The sequence below is a fragment of the Scyliorhinus canicula genome, chromosome 10 (assembly GCF_902713615.1).
Source record: "Scyliorhinus canicula chromosome 10, sScyCan1.1, whole genome shotgun sequence".
Lineage (NCBI taxonomy): Eukaryota > Metazoa > Chordata > Chondrichthyes > Carcharhiniformes > Scyliorhinidae > Scyliorhinus > Scyliorhinus canicula.
The window spans coordinates 49,819,189-49,840,626 of NC_052155.1; the positions used below are offsets into that span (position 1 = coordinate 49,819,189).

The following is a 21,438-nucleotide window of genomic DNA, read 5'->3' on the forward strand; positions in this document are numbered from 1 at the left end:
TTGAACACCTCTATCAAATTTCCTACTCACCTTCTGCGTTAGAAGAATAACTATAGTCTCTCCGTCTTTACGGAACTGAAGCTTTTCATACCTGGTAACACTTAAACAAGCTTCTTTTCTGCACCCTCTCTAAGCCTTGACATCCTTCTTAATGTGTGGCACTCAATGATCCCACAATCGTCCCACTGGGGTCCAACCAATATGTTATGACAGGTTTTGCACAACCTACTTGATATTGTGCTCTATTAAAATTCCTCCCACCTTTTAACAACCTGCTGAACTGGTCCTGTTACTTTCAAAGATTTATAAACATTATGCCCCTGCTGGTCTCTCTGTACCTGCAATCCCGTGAAAATTGTATAATTTAAATTGCTTCTCTTCATTCTTCCCACCAAAAGAAATGACAGGATGTCACAATTCTGTGTGTTAAATTTCAGCTTCCCATTTGATGGGAAATCTGCATATTTGTCCACATCATCCTGAAGTCTGGTACTGTGCTCATCACTACTCCTTACGTTTCTGACTTTTGTGCCATTTGTAAACTTTGAAGTTAGTCCTCTGCACATCCAATTTGGGTCATTAATTTATATCAAAAGAACAGTAGTCCCAACAGCAACACCCGGGGAGCATGAATGCTTCTTTCCAGTTTGAAAAACAACTGTTTAGCACTATACTCTTGGTGGCATCCATGCAGACACTGCCCCTTTAATCCAATAGGCATCAATTTCGCCAACAAGTTGAATATGTGGTACTCTGGCAAACACCTTTGTGAATTCCAAATACACAGCATTAACTGTACTATATCCATTAACCATTTCCATTGCTTCATCAAATTAATTAATCTGATTGAACATGATTTGCCTTTAACAAATCTGTGCTGACTTTTATTTATTAAGCCAAGTGTATTGGCCACGAAAGAGAAAATGCTGGAAAATCTCAGCAAGTTGGACAGCATCTGTAGGGAGAGAAAAGAGCTACCGTTTAGAGTCCGATGACTCTTTGTCAAAGCTGAACTTTGTGTATTGGCAAGCCATTCAACTACAGTAGACAGCACTATTAAGGCTGATCCTTGGGCATCGTTAATAATATGGAGGCAGGAAGAAAGTGGTACTGTATTGAGGATTTTTGCTTAGGAAACTGGAAGTTGATTTCCTGCTAAATTCGGCAGACCCTCATCCACCCTCACCCCAACCCAACCCAACCCACTTTTTAAATTTTTGCGACAGGTATCTCCCCCCCCCCCCCCCCCCCCCCCCCCCCCCAACAGCCAACCAGGTTATCAAACTGGCTATCAGACAAGAAAACAACCAGGGAGCGGATTGCAGGTAAATCTACATCCGGGGGAGGAGAGAGTAATCGAGCATTTGGGGTGGGGTCGGAACAGTAGGATGGGTAGCCCTGTTGCAGGGGAAGCATGGTGAGTGGGGGGTGAAGTCCATAAGCGCCCCCACCCGGGAGCAGGTTGGTCACCTGATCCCTGACTTGACTCTGCTGAAACATAAAATGGGTGTGTTGGGGCTGGGCCGCAATTGGATTGTTCATTCTCACCAGTTTTCATTGTAACTTGATGGGAAACCACCAAGACTTCTCCCCGGACTCCTTCACTCCCAAAAAGGCAGGTGACTGGAAGGCCACTACTTTATTTTTAATGATATTGTTGTTAACTGGTTAAATATATTTATACAGCAAAGCGTAAAATGATAACAGGCTAGTTGCACAGCAACTATTTCCTCTATTGGGGGAATCCAGAACAACTGAATGCATTCTTAAAATTAGAACTAGAGAATTTGGGAGTGAAACCAGGTAGAATCTTTTCAGATAAAGGGTAGTGAAGATCTGGAACTCACTCATCCAAAAGCTTCTGGAAGCTGAGTAAATTAGAGCTTTCCAGCTCCCCCACCCCTTTTAAATTTTTGCGACTAGTATCTCCCCCCAACAGCCAACCAGGTTATCATCTGGCTATCAGACAGGAAAACAACCAGGGAGTGGATTGCAGGTAAATCTACATCATTGGGATGAGAATTCTGCTCAGTCAGGGTATTAGAGTTGTTACATTTTTTTGTCATTTTAAAGACCTATTCATTCTAAACCTTGCCGAAAAATGTACTTTTTATACATAGAACATACAGCGCAGAAGGAGACCATTCGGCCCATCGAGTCTGCACCGACCCATTTAAGCCCTCACTTCCACCCTATCCCCGTAACCCAATAACCCCTCCTAATGTTTTTGGACACTAAGGGCAAGTTAGCATGGCCAATCCACCTAACCTGCACGTGTTTGGACTGTGGGAGGAAACCGGAGCACCCGGAGGAAACCCACGCAGACACGGGGAGAACGTGCAGACTTCGCACAGTGACCCAGCATGGAATCGAACCAGAGACCCTGGCGCTGTGAAGCCACAGTGCTAGCCACGTGTGCTACTGTGCTGCCGTACTTAACAGATTACTAACAATATTATTAAAAATAGAACTAAGGCAGGTAAAAGGAATTGAGGTACAGATCAATTTGGATTTAATTGAATGGCCAAAGAGGCCGAATGGCCTATTTCTGTTCCTATATTCTTACATAAAACAATTAGCAATCAACATTTATCCTCACCAGATGCAAGATGGTGGCCAAGATTTTATAAATGGCATCAATTTCTTCCTCACTGAACCCGATAACTTTCATCGCATCCATTACAGCTTTGAAGTTTGCCTTGTCATTGATCGCAGACTGATCGAAGTGCATGTGAAGAAAATAAATAGACAGAGTTAACAACAAGTAATGTGGCTATGGGTTATACAGTATAGACATTGAAAGGTGCAAGTTATCAGGAACTTACCACCACTGAGCCAGAGGAAGGAGATTCAGCTGCCTCAGTCCTAAGAGGATTGATCTTGTAATAGGTACTTCATTACACTTGGGGTACTGGATATGTAGAATTCCTGACCCCAAAAATCAGTGGATGCTTTGAAAAACAAGCAGTTTTTGAAACTGCTTGAGAGGATTTTGTTTGTAAAAGCATCAAGGGACATGGATCAAAGTGTGGTAAATAGAATTGAGGTACAGATCAGTGATTATCTAATTGAATGGTGATACAGGGTACAGGCTTGAGGGGCTGAATGGTCTTCTCCTTTTCCTATGATCATTCAGTTTTGTTTGTTCTATGGGGTTGGAACCTTCACAAACATAGCTAATGAAACAAGGTTGGAGATTTTGGGGCCGGAATTCTCCGAAATCCCAGCCAAATGTTGACGCCAGCATCAAAACCTGCGCGAGTGACGCCGGCGTCAACAGGCTCCCAGGCCCAGTCATTCTCCCTGTCCTCGGGGACTAGAACGGCGCCGAAAGCCGACCCTACATGGGTTCCGCGCATGTGTGCCACGGCCGGCGCGGGTCCGCGCATGCGCGCCACCATCGCCTCCTCGCCGGCCCCCCGGGCAACATTGTGGAGCCCTACGGGGGCCCAGCGCGGAGGAACATAGGCCCCCCCTGGAATGAGCGTGCCCGCCAATCGGTTGCCCCCGATCACGGACCTGGCCAACGTGGAAGCCCCCCTCGGAGTTGGCTCCCCCCCCCCCCGCCAAGGTCGCGCCGGGTAGGATAATTCACGAACGACACCAACCGGACTTGGTGGAACTCGGTGGGCACTCGGCCTCGATGGGGCGTTCCTCGTCAAGGCCAAAAAGACATCAAAGTGCCGTTGAATAGCTAAATGCACTAAAAAGCGGACTCTGATTTTTTTTCCCCATTAAATTGCACCCATATAATCAGTACAGTGCAGAAGGAGACCATTTGGCCCATCAGGTCTGCACTGACCCTCTGAAAGAGCTCACTACCTTGGCACACACCCCATCCCATCCCATCCCCATAACCCACTTAACCTTCAGGACATTAAGCAGCAATTTAGCATGGCCAGTCCACTTAACCGGCACATCTTTGGACTGTGGGAAGAAACCGGACCAGACAAAGAAACCCAGACAGACACAGGGAGTATGTACAAACTCCACACAGGTGGAATACAAACTCTACCCTGTGAGGCAGCAGCCTAACTATTGTGCGACCATGCAATCTAATTCTGGGAAGATAAGCATCAATGGGCAAAGCCCTTGCTCGCAGTTTAAGATAACTGAGAAGGATCCCAAAAAATGCACATATTTACTTATTGTGCTAAGATGTCCCGTGAACCACATAAATATATGCTAGTTCTGAAATGTCATTAAAACTTTAAGAAATAGAAGCCAAAGTTTTTTGGGGGGGGAAAAGAGACATACTGATAATTTTGAAATTAAGAAGGCTCTTAGTCTCACATTAAAAATGATTTCTTGGGATTTATTGTCCATTGTTAGTTGCCTTTGAGAGGGTGATGCTGGGTTACCTTGAATCACTGCCATTGGTATAGAGAAGTTGGCCCCATAGTGCTGTTAGTAATGAGTTCCAGGGTTTTGATTCAGTGATATATATTCCCAAGTTTTGCTGCTGTAAATATTGAAAAGGAATTTGAAAGCAATATATTTCCCATTTTTCAGTTGATGACCTCTCGGAGTTCCAAAGAAGTATCATGACCTGAAATGTTGGTTGGATTTTCCTCCCACTAAGTCCTGTGGCTGCATGTTATATCTTTGGGGTGGACCTCTTCCAGCCCCACTACTTCCAGCCCCCGCCATCGCCTGCCTTTATTTCAGATTTCTGCAGTGATTTGCTCCTGCATAAGGAATGTGTTGGCCATGGTCAACTTGTTTCAATGGCGAAACATGTCGGCCGAGATTCCCCGCTTCTGAGACTGTGTTGATGCCGACACAGAATGCGTGGACTTTCGCGTCAGAGACTCCAAATGGAATTTGGGCTGCTTTCCACAGATAAGGCGGAACAAGGAACATTTGGGGAGAAGGCTAGCAGGATGCAGGCACATCAGCTGAGGAAGCAGGAGGCAGCGAGAGAAATAGGGAAAATAAAGGGTATGAGAGGAAAGGTAGTGATGGACCCGGTGGAGGTTAACGAATTCTATAGTCGACTATATGAGTCGGAACCCCCGGTCGGGGAGGAGGGTATGAATCAATTTCTGGAGAGGCTAGAGTTCCCGAAGCTAGATGAGGAGCTGGTGGATGTTCTGTTGGGCACAATTGGGCTCGGGGAGGTGATAGACAGATTGGGGGCGATGCAATCGGGTAAGGCCCCGGGACCTGATGGATTCCCAGTGGAATTTTATGAAACGTTTTCTGGGCTACTGGGGCCGCTTCTGGTCAAGGCTTTTAATGAGTCCAAGGAGCTGGCAGTGTTTCTCCCAACGCTATCACAGGCATCAGTCTCTCTCATCCTGAAGCGGGACAAGGACCCACAGAGCTGTGGATCGTACAGGCCAATTTCTCTTTTGAAGGTGGATGCTAAATTGCTGGTAAAGATCTTGGCCACTCGAATAGAGGATTGCGTCCCGGAGGTATCAGGGTGGATCAGACGGGATTTGTGAAGGGCAGGCACCTGACGTCCAATGTTAGACGGCTTCCTAATGTTATAATGATGCCAGCGGAGGGGCGCGATGTTGAGGTACAGTAGCCATGGACGAGGAGAAGGCTTTTGACCGGTTGGAGTGGAAGTACCTATGGGATATTCTAGGCAGGTTTGGGTCCGGGCAGGGATTTGTGGATTGGGTCCAGCTGTTATATCAGGCTCCGATGTCGAATGTAAGAACCAACCGAGTCCGGTCAGAATACTTTAGTCTCTGTAGGGGGACAAGGCAGGGATGCCCGCTCACCCCATTACTGTTTGCCCTGGCCATAGAGCCCTTAGCAATGGCCCTTAGATCATCAAATGCAGAGGAACAAGGCAGGATTGCCCACTCTCCCCATTACTGTTTTCCCTAGCCATAGAGCCCTTCACACTGGCCCTTAGATCATCGAATGCAGGGGAACAAGGCAGGGATGCCTGCTCTCCCCATTACTGTTTGCCCTGGCCATAGAGCCCTTCACACTGGCCCTTAGATCATCGAATGCCTGAAGGGGGATAGTGAGGAGGGGGTGGAGCACAGGATCACTCTCTATGTGGACGACTTGCTGCCCTATGTCACAGACCCGGTGGGGGGTGAGGCCGAAATCATGGAGATACTAGGAGAATTTGGGCGATTTTCAGGCTACAAGTTAAATATGGGAAAGAGCGAGATGTTCGTGATCCAGGCACGGGGGCAGGAAAGGAGAACCAAGGAGTTACCTCTTAAAGTGGCTGAGAGGAGTTTTAGATATCTGGGGATTCAAGTGGCTAAGAATTGGGGACAGCTTCATAAGTTAAATCTGGGCAAAGCGGTCGATCAAATGAAAAGGGACTTTCGCAGATGGGACTTGCTCCCGCTGACGCTGGCGCAGAGGGTCCAGACGGTGACGATGACGGTCCTTCTGAGACTGCTCTTCTTTTTTCAATGTCTTCCGATTTTGTTCCAAAGGCTTTTTTCAGGAAAATGAATGCGGTGATCTTAGGTTTTGTGTGGACGGGTAAAACCCCGAGAGTAAAGAAGGCACTTCTGGAACAGGGACGTGGAGAGATGGGGCTTGGCTCTCCCGGGCTATATTTACTTTTACTAGGCGGCCAACATATCGATGGTCAGGAAATGGGTAGTGGGGGAGGGGTCAGTTTGGGAGCGAGTGGAAGCGGCATCCTGCAAGAGTATGTGTGTGGAGGCTTTACTAACGTCACCTCTGCCATTTTCGCCGGCTCGGTACTCTACAAGCCCTGTGGTGATGGCAGCCCTAAGGGTGTGAGGGCAATGCAGGCAGCACATGACATTGGAGGGGCCTCACCGATTTGTGACAACCATCGGTTTGCCCCAGGGGGGGTGGATGGGGGCTTTAAGAGATGGCAGCGGGCAGGGATTGAGAGATTTGGGGACCTATTCATCCAGGAGGGCTTTCCGACCTTGGAGGCATTAGAGGAGGAGTTTGAGTTGCTGGGTCGGAACGGAGTCCAGTACCTTCAGGTGCGGGACTTTGTACGGAGGCAGGTTCCAAGCTTTCCTCTCCTCCTCCTGAGGGGACTACAGGACAAGGTGATGTCTAAAACAGGGGTTGGAGAGGAGAGGGTTTCGGAGATATACAAGGAGTTGATGGAGTGGGAAGGGGCCCCTATCAGAGAGGTGAAGAGGAAGTGGGAAGAAGAGCTGGGAGGAGAGCTGGAAATTGAACTCTGGGAAAAAGCCTTGAAGAGAGTCAATTCATCCTCGTCGTGTGCCAGACTTAGCTTGATCCAGTTCAAGGTGGTCCACAGGGCCCACAGGGTGGCAGCCCGGATGAGCAGGTTCTTTGAGGAGGTGGAGGACAGATGTGGGTAGTGTGGAGGTAGCCCGGCCAACCATTTACATATGTTCTGGCTTGTCCAAAATTATGGGGATTCTGGCAGGGATTCGCGGGCGTTTTGTCAGAAGTCCTGGAAGGGAGGGCAACTCCGAGTCCAGAACTGGCAATATTTGGGGTATCGGAAGATCCTGGGACCAAGAGGAGGAGGGAGGCCGATATCCTGGCCTTCTCCTCCTTGGTGGCCCAGAGATGGATTTTGCTGAGATGGAGGGACTCGGAGTCCCCGAAGTCAGGAGTGTGGGTCAATGATATGACAGGGTTTCTCAGTCTGGAGAAAATCAAGTTCGCCTTGAAAGGATCAATTCAGGGGTTCACCCAGAGATGGCAACCATTCATCGATTTCTTCAAGGAAAATTGAATGTCAGCAGTAAGGGGGGGCAAAAGGGAGGGGAAGGAAAACAGGAGGCATGGCAATGTTAGATAAGGATAGGGAACTTAGTATACAGGTAATTAAGGAATAGGGTGGGGGTAGTAGGGGGACGCTGTTTTCTGTTTTTTGTTCATTTAGGTGTTTTGTGTGTGTCGGCCCACGGGGTTGTTTAAGAAATGTTAATGTGTTAAACTGTGAAAATTACAAATGCTTCAATAAAATAATTTCTAAAAAAAAGAATATGTGGACTTTCATGACAGCAAAGCTTTGTGCCGAACCTGGATTGATTCATCAACTGTGGAGGGGCTAGTACCAGCGCCACGTGGAACACAATCGATGCCAATGGAAAACGGTGCGGGATTCGGCGGGTCCGTGATTGACAATCGGGAGGCTGACAAGCTGCAGCCGTATATACACTTCACTCCCCACACTCGCTCATCCCAGCCAACAAGATAGAACTGGTTGTGCTGGAGCGCATCCATATATCTGATGGGTCGGCTGGGGCCAGAGGGCACCTAGGGGAGTGGCCTGTGTGGACACCTATATGACCCGTGGCACTAAGTTCATAGTGGACTGTCAGCAGCATGTGCAGCTGCATGGCTGCCTTGCCAACTACAGGAATGATTGTTCCGTGCCCGGCAACCCCAACCCACAGCCCACTTCCTGGCCACCCCCACAAGTCCCCCCGACCCCGGCAGAAGCCCCCCGGCCAGTGACACAACTGTCAGCAAACCACGTTGGACACTTTCCGTCGCCACTCTCTCTCCCTCAGCAGCTGCGACACTGGTTTCACGATTTTTAAAAACACAAGTGAACCACGCCATCGGGAATTCGGCCCATCGGAGGCGGAGCACTGTGGAGGCCCCGGAGAATATGGGGTCAGGCACGCTAATGCCATGCAAACGGTGTTTACTGTACGTGCGTTCTGGACAGCATTGACGCTGTTGTCAAGGTGACGGAGAATTGCAATTTGGCGTCAAATCGGCAACCACCACAATTCTAATGTCGAAACCTATTCTCCGCCCAATAGTGTTTCATGATTTCGGCGTCAGCCAACGGAGAATCCCGCCCGTCATCTTTAAGCCAAATACCCAACCAGTGCCAGCTATAACATGACATTGCTCGCATCACATACTTGTTTGAGAAGTAATTTCAGTACGAATATAATTTACCCCATGTGGACTTACACTAACTGTGGCTCCATCTCTAATGAATGCATATTCCGCAGCATCTCTCTGCAGGTACAGGGACTGCAACAGGTCATCAGAGCCACCTGCAATCAGCTGAAAATTTACAGAAAAGGCAGAGAATTTAATATACAAGACTAATATGCACAAGTGATAATTTTTTGCAGTGTAACTTATTTTGTAGAGTTTTGAAACTCATAAATTGCTTAGACCCTGTCATTTATAGAACATCATTCCACATAAACCAGTCTCGGACGCCTTCATATTTCATGAAAACGTGACATCAAAAATTTTGCGCTATGAATTGTAAAGGGTTAATTATTATGTTAATTGGACAATGATGTTGTTGATGATGTTAGCATAATATCAACGTCAAAGGAGCAAGACGCAGAACAACCTGTGTCCAGAAAACAATGTACTTATCCTGAGGTCTTGAATGTAAATAGTTGTTAATAAATAGTTTTAAGAAAAGCTTCATACAGACTACTTCCAGGTCACTCATGGAGTAAAGAAGCCTTATCCAGCTGGAAGAAGACACAAGTCATGATAACGATCCAAACCATGGTGGCAGTGTTGGAGGCCGCATTTTAAGAAAATTGAGACCACAGACTGGTAACCCATGGGTGAAGACCTAGGAACAGCTTGAGTTTGCAAAGAAGCACAGAATAAAAGAACAAGGCTAAGCAACAGTAAGTGAAATATTGAAATATCTGCATCAATTGAAAAGCCATTACACTTTCTGTAGCCCTTCAGGAAGGGCAAGGGCAACATTGGGAGCACTGATGGCACCAATTTGAAAATTATCGAACAGCAAGACGAGGCACAAAAGTACCAGGTCAGGACACATCTCTATGCAATTGATGCCGGAACTGACAATCACTGACATGGAGTCGAGGAGATCTTAACATCCTACGAGGAGGCTTTGAGGGTCTTCGAAAATTGTTTGAGCCCCAAGAAAAATCTGTTAATCAAATGGGTGAGATTCAACCAAAGGAATCAAAGGCCAGGGGAGTCAAAAGATTCATTTATTAGCAACTTATACAGACTAGCCAGTAGTTGCAGCTACAGAGCTATAATGCACGAGTTAATCGGTGTGCCTGATGAGGTGCTTTGGACTTCTTGCAAGTGAAGTAGGATTTAATGTTAGAGAAGGCTGAATAGTTTGCAAGGAAGGCAGAGCTGGAATTGCAAAATTGGGGTGTACTTCGGGGGGATGCTGTGGCTTGGGAGATGTCGATGCAATATGTAGGCCCAAAGCCAGCAGCCCCGCCCACCTGAAAGTATGCGAGAAAGCCTGACAAACCTACCGAAAGGGTAGGATGAATCCTTTAAAGCATTTTGGAAAGCTCCAGATGCAGAGCCGTCACCACAAACAATGCCCAGCAGGGGGAGCCACATATTTTATCTGTGGTAACACCAGGGGCTGGATTCTCCGCACCCCGACGCTGAAATTGCATCCGGCGCAGGGGCGGATAATCCATTTCCACACATGGAATCGGGACCGGCGCTGGTTCCACGATTCTCCGGCCCCAGAAAAGCGGCCGTAGTCGGATAGTATCCCCTACCTGTGGCCATTACCAGAGGCTAGTCACATTATTCTCTGCCCTGACCAGCCGAAGTCCCGACGGCATTAATCTAACATGGTCCTGACGGTCGGGATACTCGCGTGGCGGCTGTGGACTCAGCGACGGCTGCCATGGTTGGGGGTGGGCCGATCGGAGGGCGGGGGGGGGGTCTCATATGGGACCAGGCTATTTCTGGGTGGGCGGTCCGGTTCTGGCACGCGGCCGATTGGGACGACTATTTAGGAGGACCAACTCCACGGTCTGAGTCCGCCGTGGAAATCAGCGGGCCGCTGGAGGCCACCGCCGTGCGCATGCGTGACCTCTGACCTGGAAGTGCAAGGGGGGGGGGGTATCTGTAGCTACAGCTGCTAGATTTATGATGGGTTCCTGCTATCCCCCTGCAGGGCGATGAATATGTGGCCTTTTCACGCCAGTTTTTCTTTTTTTTAATTTTGAGTACCCAATTCATTTTTTTATCCAATTAACGGGCAATTTAGCGTGGCCAATCCACTTAACCTGCACATCTTTGGGTTGTGGGGGCGAAACCCTCAAAAACACAGGGAGAACGTGCAAACTGCACACGGACAGGGGCCCAGTGCTGGGATCGAACTTGGGACCTTGGTCTTGTGAGGCAGCAATGCTACCCAATGCGCCACCATGCTGCCCTCTACGCCAGTTTTTCTTGTGTGAAAGGCCACAGCTTTTACGACGGCGAGGAGACGTAGTCCCCGAAATGGAAAATCCAGCCCCAGGGCTGCAATTCTTCGTCCGTTCATGCCGGCGGGGTGCCCAAGGTGGCCTGGCCCGTGATCGGGGCCCACCAATCTGCAGGCGGGCCTGTGATGTGAGGGCACTCTTTCCTGCGCGCCGGCCTCTGTAGGGCTCCGCCAAGGCCGGCACGGAGACGAAACCCCCTGCGCATGCGCAGGAAACACACCGGCGGTTCTACGCATGCGCCAACTCATGGCGGCCCTTCGGTGCCGGTTGGCACATCGCCAACCCCTCCGGCGGCGACCTAGCCCCCAGAAGTGCGGAGGATTTTGCAACTTCCGGGCGGCCCGACGCCGGAGTGGTTTACGCCGCTCTTGGCGCCGGCGTCAGGCCATCCGGCTAGTTGCGGGAGAATCCGGAGTTTTGACTGAGCACCAAGTTCTCCATTCTCACTGGCAGTGGTGGTGGGGCGAACTCGGATTGGAGAATCTTGGCACCGACATTTTAAACAATTCTGCCGACCTAAAGCACAATTCAAAAGAAGAAAACTGGAATAAGCTTCTTATGATTGTAAAGTCCAGAAAATTGAAAATAGATAATCTCAACAGGATTATTTCCTGGGAGAAATAAAAGATCCCAATAAGCAGTTCTGGCCTGTAAAGCTGGAAGTCAAAGGTTACAGAACAGAAGTTAAACTGGACACTGGGGCCTGGGTCACAGCCTTATCAGCCAAATTGGACTGGATTAATGTTGAAATCCATCAAAAATAAAGTTACGAAAGGCAGGAGGCATAGACCTCAAAGCCTAGTGTGAGATCACTGCAACCCTTTGACATAAAGATAAATAAATTCATGAACTCTTTATATCTCACAGAATCAGCAAATTTGTCTGCTCAGCAGGCAGATTGCTCATGCCTGGGTCTTCGACAAAAGGTTGATGAGGTAAAACTAGATGACAGTGGAGCAAGACTCTGACACAAATTTGCAAATTTGTTCCGAGGACTGGGAAAGGTAAAAATGCAGCAGAAATCGAAGTTGACTCATTACACAGTGAGCCCGTCATTATTGCAGAAACACTGTCCACTGGTCCACAGGAGGAGATTGCAGATCTTTTACTTCTCTTTGCTGACAGTCAAGACAAAGCAGAAAGAGGATGTCCATCAATGACAGTGACCATCTGCTCAACAAGCTTCTTGACCTTGGTTGGCTCTTATGGGACAGAGTCGAAGAGAATGAAGTGGCAGCAGTGTCAGATGATCTGTTGGAGGAAGAGGACTTCGACCTTACGGCACTCTTTGACCGTGAAGTCCTTGTTATCTCTTTTGAGGAGACTCATCCTTTTGTTAGCAAAGGTAATAAAGAGTAGAATTTGTCTATTTATTCCACTGAGCCCATCCATGACATGCAACAACAATCGCAAACAGCCAGCAAAAAATGATCCAGCGAAAATGAGACACTCAACTCCAAATTGGAGCAAACTAATAGGGGAAGTTTTGGGGTTATTAATTTGTACAAGTGTAAGCTGGAACCTGCACAAGGGTTTTATCAGCGAGTCATGGAAAGAGTCAAACTTCTTTTTATTAAAAAGCCGAGCTCAAACGACAGGGTTTCTACAGTTGAAGAGCACTTTAGAGAAACTTAATGGCGAACACCAAATGGACCTTGAACATATTAAAATCAAGCAAGATTTGGAGAAGTCTAACTACCTAAAATGGAATGCTGAATTCTAAAAGGGAGTGATGCGAAGCATGTATAGAGTGGATAACTTTAAGGTGATTGAGAGAAGGTATAGAGGAGATGTCAGAGGTAGGTTCTTTATACAGAGTGGTGGGTGTGTGGAATGCATTACCAGCAGAAGGGCCTGTACGGTGCTATACCGTTCTATGTTCTAACTACAAACTGAGTTATTAGCAGTCACAGAACACTACCAAGTCACAGAGAGGGATTTATATGTTAGAAATGGTGTAACGCAACGAAGGAAATGGTCACAACATCAGACAATAGAGCTGCTACATGAAGAAGTCTTTCCTATTATTACTGAAACTCCTCAATGCTGATGTTGAACTTTCAAGTAAGTCTGTAGATCAGATTACAACGCAGGAACTTCTTATAGATCCTGGTTTTGAAGTTTATTCCATTGTTGATGATGGTACAATCCTACATTCTGAAGCTGACCCTGAAATTCATTATCTGCAGTAGAACTGCCTCACCCTGACACAGAGGTAGAAATGATACCATTACCTACAGAAAGAGAAATTCCTACCCTAAGAGTATTTGGAAACCCTCCTTTCCTCACATCCAGCTTGTCTTCAGGATGCTCTTTGTCATTCTTTTTGTCTATCAGATTCATTCATGGCTCAGTTTTGAATGTCTCTTGATGTCATAGCAGCAGTTAATAGAACATAGAACATTACAGCGTGATGCAGCTGCAAAGTTCTTCATGGGAACTCAGTATGTCTCGTTTTCTCAAACCGGTGCTTTCAACTTTCTCCAGTGTGTGATGTAGAAGATGATAAGAAAGATAATTCCATTTTGTTGCCTGTCTTTGCAAGGGATTGTGATCGTTCAAGTCCTGAAGTTTCTATCAGTTTTTGCTTGATTGGTTTTCACTACCTTTACATTCAGGTCATCCTAAGAGTCACTGCCCAGGAGCCAGCTGTCATGAGAAGTTGATATCCCACTCCATCAATGTGTTTGTCTTCCAAGGAGAAGATAACATCTTCAAGGGGCTGGTTTAGCAAACAGGGCTAAATCACTGGCTTTGAAAGCGGACCAAGGCAGGCCAGCAGCATGGTTCAATTCCCATACCAGCCTCCCCGAACAGGCGCGGAATGTGGCGACTAGGGGCTTTTCACAGTAACTTCATTTGAAGCCTACTTGTGACAATAAGCAATTTTCATTTCAATTTCACATAACACTACATGTCCTCCAAGAGAGCCGAGAACACTGTTGGGGATTAATACCTTTGGCGAGAGTGACTAGGAGAGGTGGAGTGAAAGAAAATGTTGGATGGAAACTGGAAACAGTACATGAGGTTAACAGATAGTGACAATGCAACGTTAATAGGTCAATAGTCTTTTGAGATTGTACTTGGCCGCGATGTAGAGTAAAGGGTTAATAGAATAGATAGAATCTACGGTGCAGAAGGAGGCCATTCGGCCCATCGAGTCTGCACTGGCTCTTGGAAAGAGCACCCTACCCAAACCCACACCTCCACCCTGTCCCCATAACCCAGTAACCCCATCGAACGCTAAGGGCAATTTTGGACACTAAGGGCAATTTAGCATGGCTAATCCACCTAACCTGCACATCTTTGGACTGTGGGAGGAAACCGGAGCACCCGGAGGAAACCCATGCACACACGGGGAGAACGTGCAGACTCCACACAGACAGCGGCCCAAGCCGGGAATCGAACCTGGGACCCTGCAGCTGTGAAGCAATTGTGCTAACCACTACGCTACCGTGCTGCCAATGATTATGATAATTGGACAATGATGTTAATGATGATATAAGCATGACCTCAGGGTGAGATGACCAAGAGACTCCACAGGAGCAAGACACAGAACAGTCTCTGTTCAGAATACAATGAGGTCTTGGATGTAAATAGTGCATATAAATAGTTTGAAGAGAAACTTAATAAAGACTATGTCCAAATCACTTACAGGATAAGAGAAACTTTGTGGAGCAAGAAGACAATACAAGCAAAGGGAAATGATCTAACCATGAACTAGCTCCAATATTCTTTCAATGTGACTCTTGAAATGTGAGCAAGCGGTTGCATTTATCACCCATCCTCAGGTGCTCTAAGAAACAGTTGGCTTGTTGGACCATTTTGGAGGCCATGAAGAATCACCACATTATGTGTAACTGGACTATATGCACTTCAGGCGAGCTCGAGATATCTTCTTGAAGGACATTTGTGAATGAATTGTATTTTTAGGGTAATCTGGTTGCTTTCAAGGTCACTTTTCTGGTACCAGCACACAATTGAATTGAACCAGTGCTGATAAAGAGCCCTGATAGTTTTGACACACTCCGCAATAAGGTAAAGAGCAGATGATTATACAAAGTAGGCCTGTTTTCGCTAGAATTTAGGAGGTTAACTGGCGAGCTGATAGAAGTCTTCAAGATATTAACAGGAAAAGACAGGGTTGATAAAGATAAACAATTTCCACTGGTTGGAGATTCTAAAACTAGGGGACGTAGTCTAAAATTTAGGGCCAGAACGTTCAGGAGCGATGTTAGAAAGCATTTCTTCATGCAAAGAGTGGTAGAGGTTTGAAATTCTCTCCCACAAATAAGACTTGAAGCTAGATCAGTTGTTAATTTTAAGTCTGAGATTGATAGATTTTTGTTAAGCAAAGGTATTAAGGGATTATGGGCCAAAGCCAGGCATATGGAGTTAGGCCACAGTTCAAACATGTTCTCATTGAATGGTGGGACAGGCTTTATGGGCTGAATGGCCTACTCCTGTTCTTATGTTCCAATGAGATTCAGAGGGGATTTGAGGGAAAACCTTTTTACCCAGAGGATAGTGGGAATCTGGCAGTCACTGACTGAAAGGGTGGTCGAAGCGGAAACTCTCACAGCATTTAAGAAGCGTTTATATGAGCACTTGAAATGCCATAGCACACAAGCCTTCAGACCAAGTCCTGGAAAAAGGAATTAGAATTGCGAGGTGTTTGATGCCTGGCATAGGCACGATGGGCTGAAGGGCCTCTTTCAGTTCCGTGAAACCCTTTGCAGCGCCCGGTGGTTTCCCGACGGTCAATGGGAAACCCCATTGACCGGCCGACGTAATGGAGAATCCCGCCAGCGGGTCAGGGGCAAAATGTGGCGCAGCGGAGAATCCAGCCCTATAACTCTATGACTCAATTTATTTAGAATTTACTTATTTATTAATAAATTTAGAGTACCCAATTCTTTTTTTCCAATTAAGGAGGCATTTAGCATGGCCAATCCACCTACCCTGCACATCTTTGGGTTGTGGGGATGAGATCCACGCAGACACGGGGAGAATGTGCAAACTCCACACAGGTAGTGGCCCGGGAGAATGTGCAAACTGCACACAGGTAGTGGCCATTCCGAGGTTCCCACCTGTTTTAAGAAGATCACTATCCTGGTGCCAAAGAGGAACCAGGCAATGTGCCTCAACGATTACCGACTAATGGCCCTGACGTCTATCATTATGAAGTTCTTTGAGAGGTTAGTCATGAGACACATCAGCTCCAAGCTTCCAGAGTGTCTTGATCCACTGTAATTTGTATATCACAGCAGACGCTATCTCCCTGGCCCAACACTCAACCCTGGAGCATCTCGACAACAAGAACTCCTACATCAAACTCCTGTTCAATGACTACAGCTCCGCCTTCAACACCAGAATCCCAGCCAAGCTTATATCCAAACTCCTAAACCTAGGACTCGGCACCTCACTCTGCAACTAGATCCTCGACTTCCTGACCGCAGTCAGTAAGGATAAACAACGACATTGCCTCCATGATAGTCCTCAATACCAGGACACCGCAAGGCTGTGTACTTAAACCCCTACTATAATCCCTATACACACATGACTGTGTAGCAAAATTCGACTCCAACTCCATCTACCAGTTTGCTGATGACACAGCAGTAGTGGGTCAGATCTAAAACAACGAATGAAATGAAAATCACTTATTGTCACGAGTAGGCTTCAATGAAGTTACTGTGAAAAGCCCCGAGTCACCACATTCCGGTGCCTGTTCAGGGAGGCTGGTACGGGAATTGAACCGTGCTGCTGGCCTGCCTTGGTCTGCTTTAAAAGCCAGCGATTTAGCCCATTGTGCTGATTTAGAGTACAGGGTGCAGATAGAGAACTTAGTACTGTGGTGCAATGACAACAAGCTCTCCCTCAACATCGGCAAAACTAAGGAGCTGGTCATCAACTTCAGGAATGTCTTTATCAATAGTGCCGACGTGGAGATGGTGGACAGTTTCGAATTCCTAGGTGTAAACATCACCAACAATCTGTACTGGTCCACCCACGTCGCTGTTACGAGCAAGAAAGCACAACAGTGCCTATCCTGCCTAAGGAAATTAAGGAAATACGGCATGTCCACGTTGCCTCTTGTCGAGTTGTGAACACAGCCTAGTCTGTCACATGTAGCACGGTGGTTAGCACAGTTGCTTCACAGCTCCCGGGTCTCAAATTCGATTCCCGGCTTGGGCCACTGTCTGTGAGGAGTCTGCACATTCTCCTTGTATTTGCTCCGATTTCCTCCGGGTGCTCCGGTTTTCTCCCACAGTCCAAAGATGTGCAGGTTAGGTGGATTGGCCATGATAAATTGCCCTTAGTGTCCAAAAATGTTACGTAGGGTACGGGGATAGGGTGGAGGCGTGGGGTTAAGTAGGGTGCTCTATCCAAGAGCGGGCGCAGACTCGATGGGCCGATTGACCTCCTTCTGCACTGTAAGTTCTATGATTCTATGACCGGCTTTTAAATTGAGAATGTGGCTGTGACCGGCTTTTACATGGAATGATGCAGTCATCCAGCCAGAAGCGGCAGCAGAGAGCAGGTCAGGCGCCGAGCATATACCATGTTGTCACACGCCCTGTACGTCCATACTTTTGGCGCAAAATGATGAGATTCCTCCATTTTCGAGCCGAGAGCAAGCAAGGAAACAAGACTGTGAAGAACTGAAGATGGATCGTTTGAAACAAAGAAATCAGGAACAAAGCAGTATTACTTGATGTATGGCTTTATTAGCTGATGTATGACTTCAGGAAGCAAAGTACTGTATGCACCCTTGTCAGCATCAAGGTGGAGATGCTTAGCAGTTTCAAATTCCTAGGGGTGCACATCTCCAAAAATCCTGGTCCACCCACATCTACGCTACCACCAAAAAAGCACAACAACGCCTATACTTCCTCAGGAAACTAAGGAAATTTGGCATGTCCACATGAACTCTTACCAACTTTTACATATGCACCATAGAAAGCATCCTATCTGGCTGCATCACAGCCTGGTATAGCAACTGCTCGGCCCAGGACCACAAGAAACTTCAGAGAGTTGTGAACACCGCCCAGTCCATCACAAAAACCTGCCTCCCATCCATTGACTCTATCTACACCTCCCGCTGCCTGGGGAAAGCGGGCAGCATAATCAAAGATCCCTCCCACCCGGCTTACTCACTCTTCCAATTTCTTCCATCGGGCAGGAGATACAGAAGTCTGAAAACACACACAAACAGACTCAAAAACAGCTTCTTCCCCGCTGTTACCAGACTCCTAAGTGACCCTTTTATGGCTGACCTCATTAACACTACACCCCTGTATGCTTCACCCGATGCCGGTGCTTATGTAGTTACATTGAATATCTTGTGTTGTCCTATTATGCATTTTCTTTTATTCCCTTTTCTTTGCATGTACTTAATGATCTGTTGAGCTGCTCGCAGAAAAATACTTTTCACTGTACCTCGGTACACGTGACAATAAACAAATCAAATTAATTATGTCAATGTAAATTATGATTCAATGGCCATGTGTGTCTCATGCAGGGAAGTACTGGGAAATTAAGGTTTAAAACCCTCAGAACTTCAAAGGCATTTGTTGACTAAGCACGGCAAGTTCGAGGACAAACCTCTTCATTTTTGTCAAAGGATGCAGCAAGAACGCAAATCATCAGCTGAGCCCTGAGCAGAAATGTAACACTGAATGACAAAGCAAGTGAGATCATGAGGACCAAACAGGTTCACCTATCTCATTAAAGATAAGCAGAAATGCTGTCACGAAGGTTGGCTGGCGTCACTCCCTCCACCAGTGAAGCACAGTAGCGGCAGTCACATAGAGCATAGAACAATACAGCACAGCACAGGCCCTTCGGTGCATGATGTTGTGCTGACCAGTTATCCTAATCTAAAATCAACCTAAACTACACCCCTTTAATTTACTGCTGTCCATGTGCCTGTCCAAGTGTCACTTAAATGTCCCTAATGACTCTGACTCCACCACCTCTGCTGGCAGTGCATTCCACTCACCCACCACTCTCTATGTAAAGAACCTACCTCTGACATCTCCCCTATACCTTCCTCCAATCACCTTAAAATGATGTCCCCTCATGACAGCCATTTCCACCCTGGGGAAAAGTCTCTGGCTATCCACTCTATCCATGCCTCTCATCACCTTGTACTCCTCTATCAAGTCACCTCTCTTCCTTCTTTGCTCCAGTGTGAAAAGCCCGAGCTCCCTTAAACTTTTTTCATAAGACATGCTCTCCAGTCCAGGCAGCACCAATTGTTCATACCATGTACAAGCCTGAGATGAGGAGAAACTTCTTCACTCAAGAGGTTGTGGTTCATTAGAATTCTCTACCCTTGAAGATTATGGTTGCTCCATTGGAGAATATACTTAAAGCTGAATTAGATTGAATTTGGGACATTGGAGCTGGTGGGGAAGTGTTGTGGAAGCCTAAGAACAGCAATGATAGTATTTGTGGTGAACGCGTTGCTGCTACAATTCACCACTGTATTGTATTGTGTTATGTTGATGCCCCTGTGGGCTCTGCCTGTGGCTCCGTCCCCTCGGGGGAGGTATATAGATCTGCAACCTGTAGGCGGCACTCAGTACAGAGCAGTCGCAGGCAGGCACAGATCTAATTTATTAAAACTACTGTTCGCTTCTACTAATCGTCTCATGTGAATTGATGGTCGCATCAGTATTGAATGGTGGTGCAGGCTTGTTGGGCCCTATGTATGGTCCACTCCTGCTCCTATTTCTTGCGTTCTTGTTGTGCTTCCATGTTTGCCTACATTGCTTAAAACCTATTCACTAGTCATGAATATCCAAGGATGTAAAGCATTTTGTATAAATGCATGAACTTTCTTTCTAACACACTTTGATACCTGGAGTTGTACTCAGTTGACCCCTGCTTTATTACTGAAAAAGAGTCCCTCAAATAAAGGAGACAGACAATAATAAAGAATTGTTACCTGATAAAATGAATGGAAATTTCTCTCTCCTCCTTGTTGAACAATCACTCGTGACTTAAGAGAAAAAAAATATACAACTCAAGAACAGGCACCATGAATGTTAGCAATAAAAAACACTCTCCAGAAAATGCTGAAAGTACACATCAAGTCCACTAGGATAAAACAGGGAAAAACATGGTCACATTGCAGACTAAGTGTCTGTGTTAGAAAAGCAATATATTTGTTTCTAACCGTCCAAAGTTCCTGAACTCAGAACGTAAGCAAAAATGGAGAGTAGTCAGAACAACAGCTTGTATTTATATAGCAGCTTAAACATAATGAAACATTCCAAATCACTTCACAAGAACATAGTCAGACAAAAACAGAAAGAGAGGCAGAGATATGTAGGATGATCAATCCAGAGCCTACGGCCTAGGCAGCTGAAAACAAAGCCACCAAAGATGGAGCAATTAAAATCAGAATGCTCCAGAGACCATGAATTAGAGAAGCACAGATATCTTGTAGGGTTGAAGGGCTGGTGGAGATTACAGAGATAGTGAGGGGCAGAGACATGGCGAGATTTGAATGCAAGGATGAGAATTTTAAAATCAAGGCATTTCTTAATTGGGAGCCATGTACTTTGGTAACCACAGGGGTGATATGTGAATGGGAATGTGCAGGTAAGGCCACGGGCAGCTGAGTTTTGGATGGGCAGAGAGTGGGAGGGGTGCACTGGGCTGGTCAAGTTTAGTGGTGACAAAGAAAAGGATGATGTTATCGGTAGCAAATGAGCTGAGAGCAGTTGCCAAGTGGGGGCAGTTACGGAAGTAGGAATTAGGTGATGGTGCGGATATGTGGTTGGACACTCATCTCAGTGTCAAATCTGACACCAAAGGTTTGTGAATGGCTTGGTTCAGTCTCAGGACAGAGTCAGAGGCTCAGGATGAATTTTCGGCCCCGTGGTGGTGGGACCCACCCCAGGGGGTGCGGCAGCCCAGCTAAAGGCCCATTGGAAGATCCTGGTCGTGGGCGGGGCCAAAGCATTTGTGGTGGGGACCAAAAGGGCTTTGGACTTCCCAATATTTAGTTGGATGAAATTTCTGCTCATTTAGCAGTGGATGTCAGAGAAGCAGGCAAACAATTTAGAGACACTTAGGGGTTGAGTGAGATGGTGGCGTGGTACAGCTCATAAGGAATGGTAGAACTGCAGATATGTTCCTGGGATAGTCACCCATAGACATGGGGGATTTCCCATTGAAGCCACCCATGCTACCAGGAAGCCCGTGGGCATGAGTACACTGCCAGTGGGAACAGAGAATCCCAGTGGCTGGAGAATTCTGGCCA

The 21,438-nt window shown here is 46.8% G+C and overlaps 1 protein-coding gene across 1 annotated transcript in view; it reads right to left on the bottom strand.

Annotated features, from left to right (window-relative positions):
- The window catches only part of LOC119972345 (unconventional myosin-Id-like), a 218,448-nt gene that overhangs the window by 154,414 nt on the left and 42,596 nt on the right, over positions 1-21,438 (bottom strand). The window contains exons 5-7 of the mRNA XM_038808882.1: positions 20,116-20,169; positions 8,881-8,976; positions 2,600-2,716 (exon numbers count right to left, since the gene is read on the bottom strand). Of these exons, the coding sequence (XP_038664810.1) occupies positions 2,600-2,716; positions 8,881-8,976; positions 20,116-20,169 (267 nt within the window). The remainder of the gene's footprint in view (positions 1-2,599; positions 2,717-8,880; positions 8,977-20,115; positions 20,170-21,438) is intronic.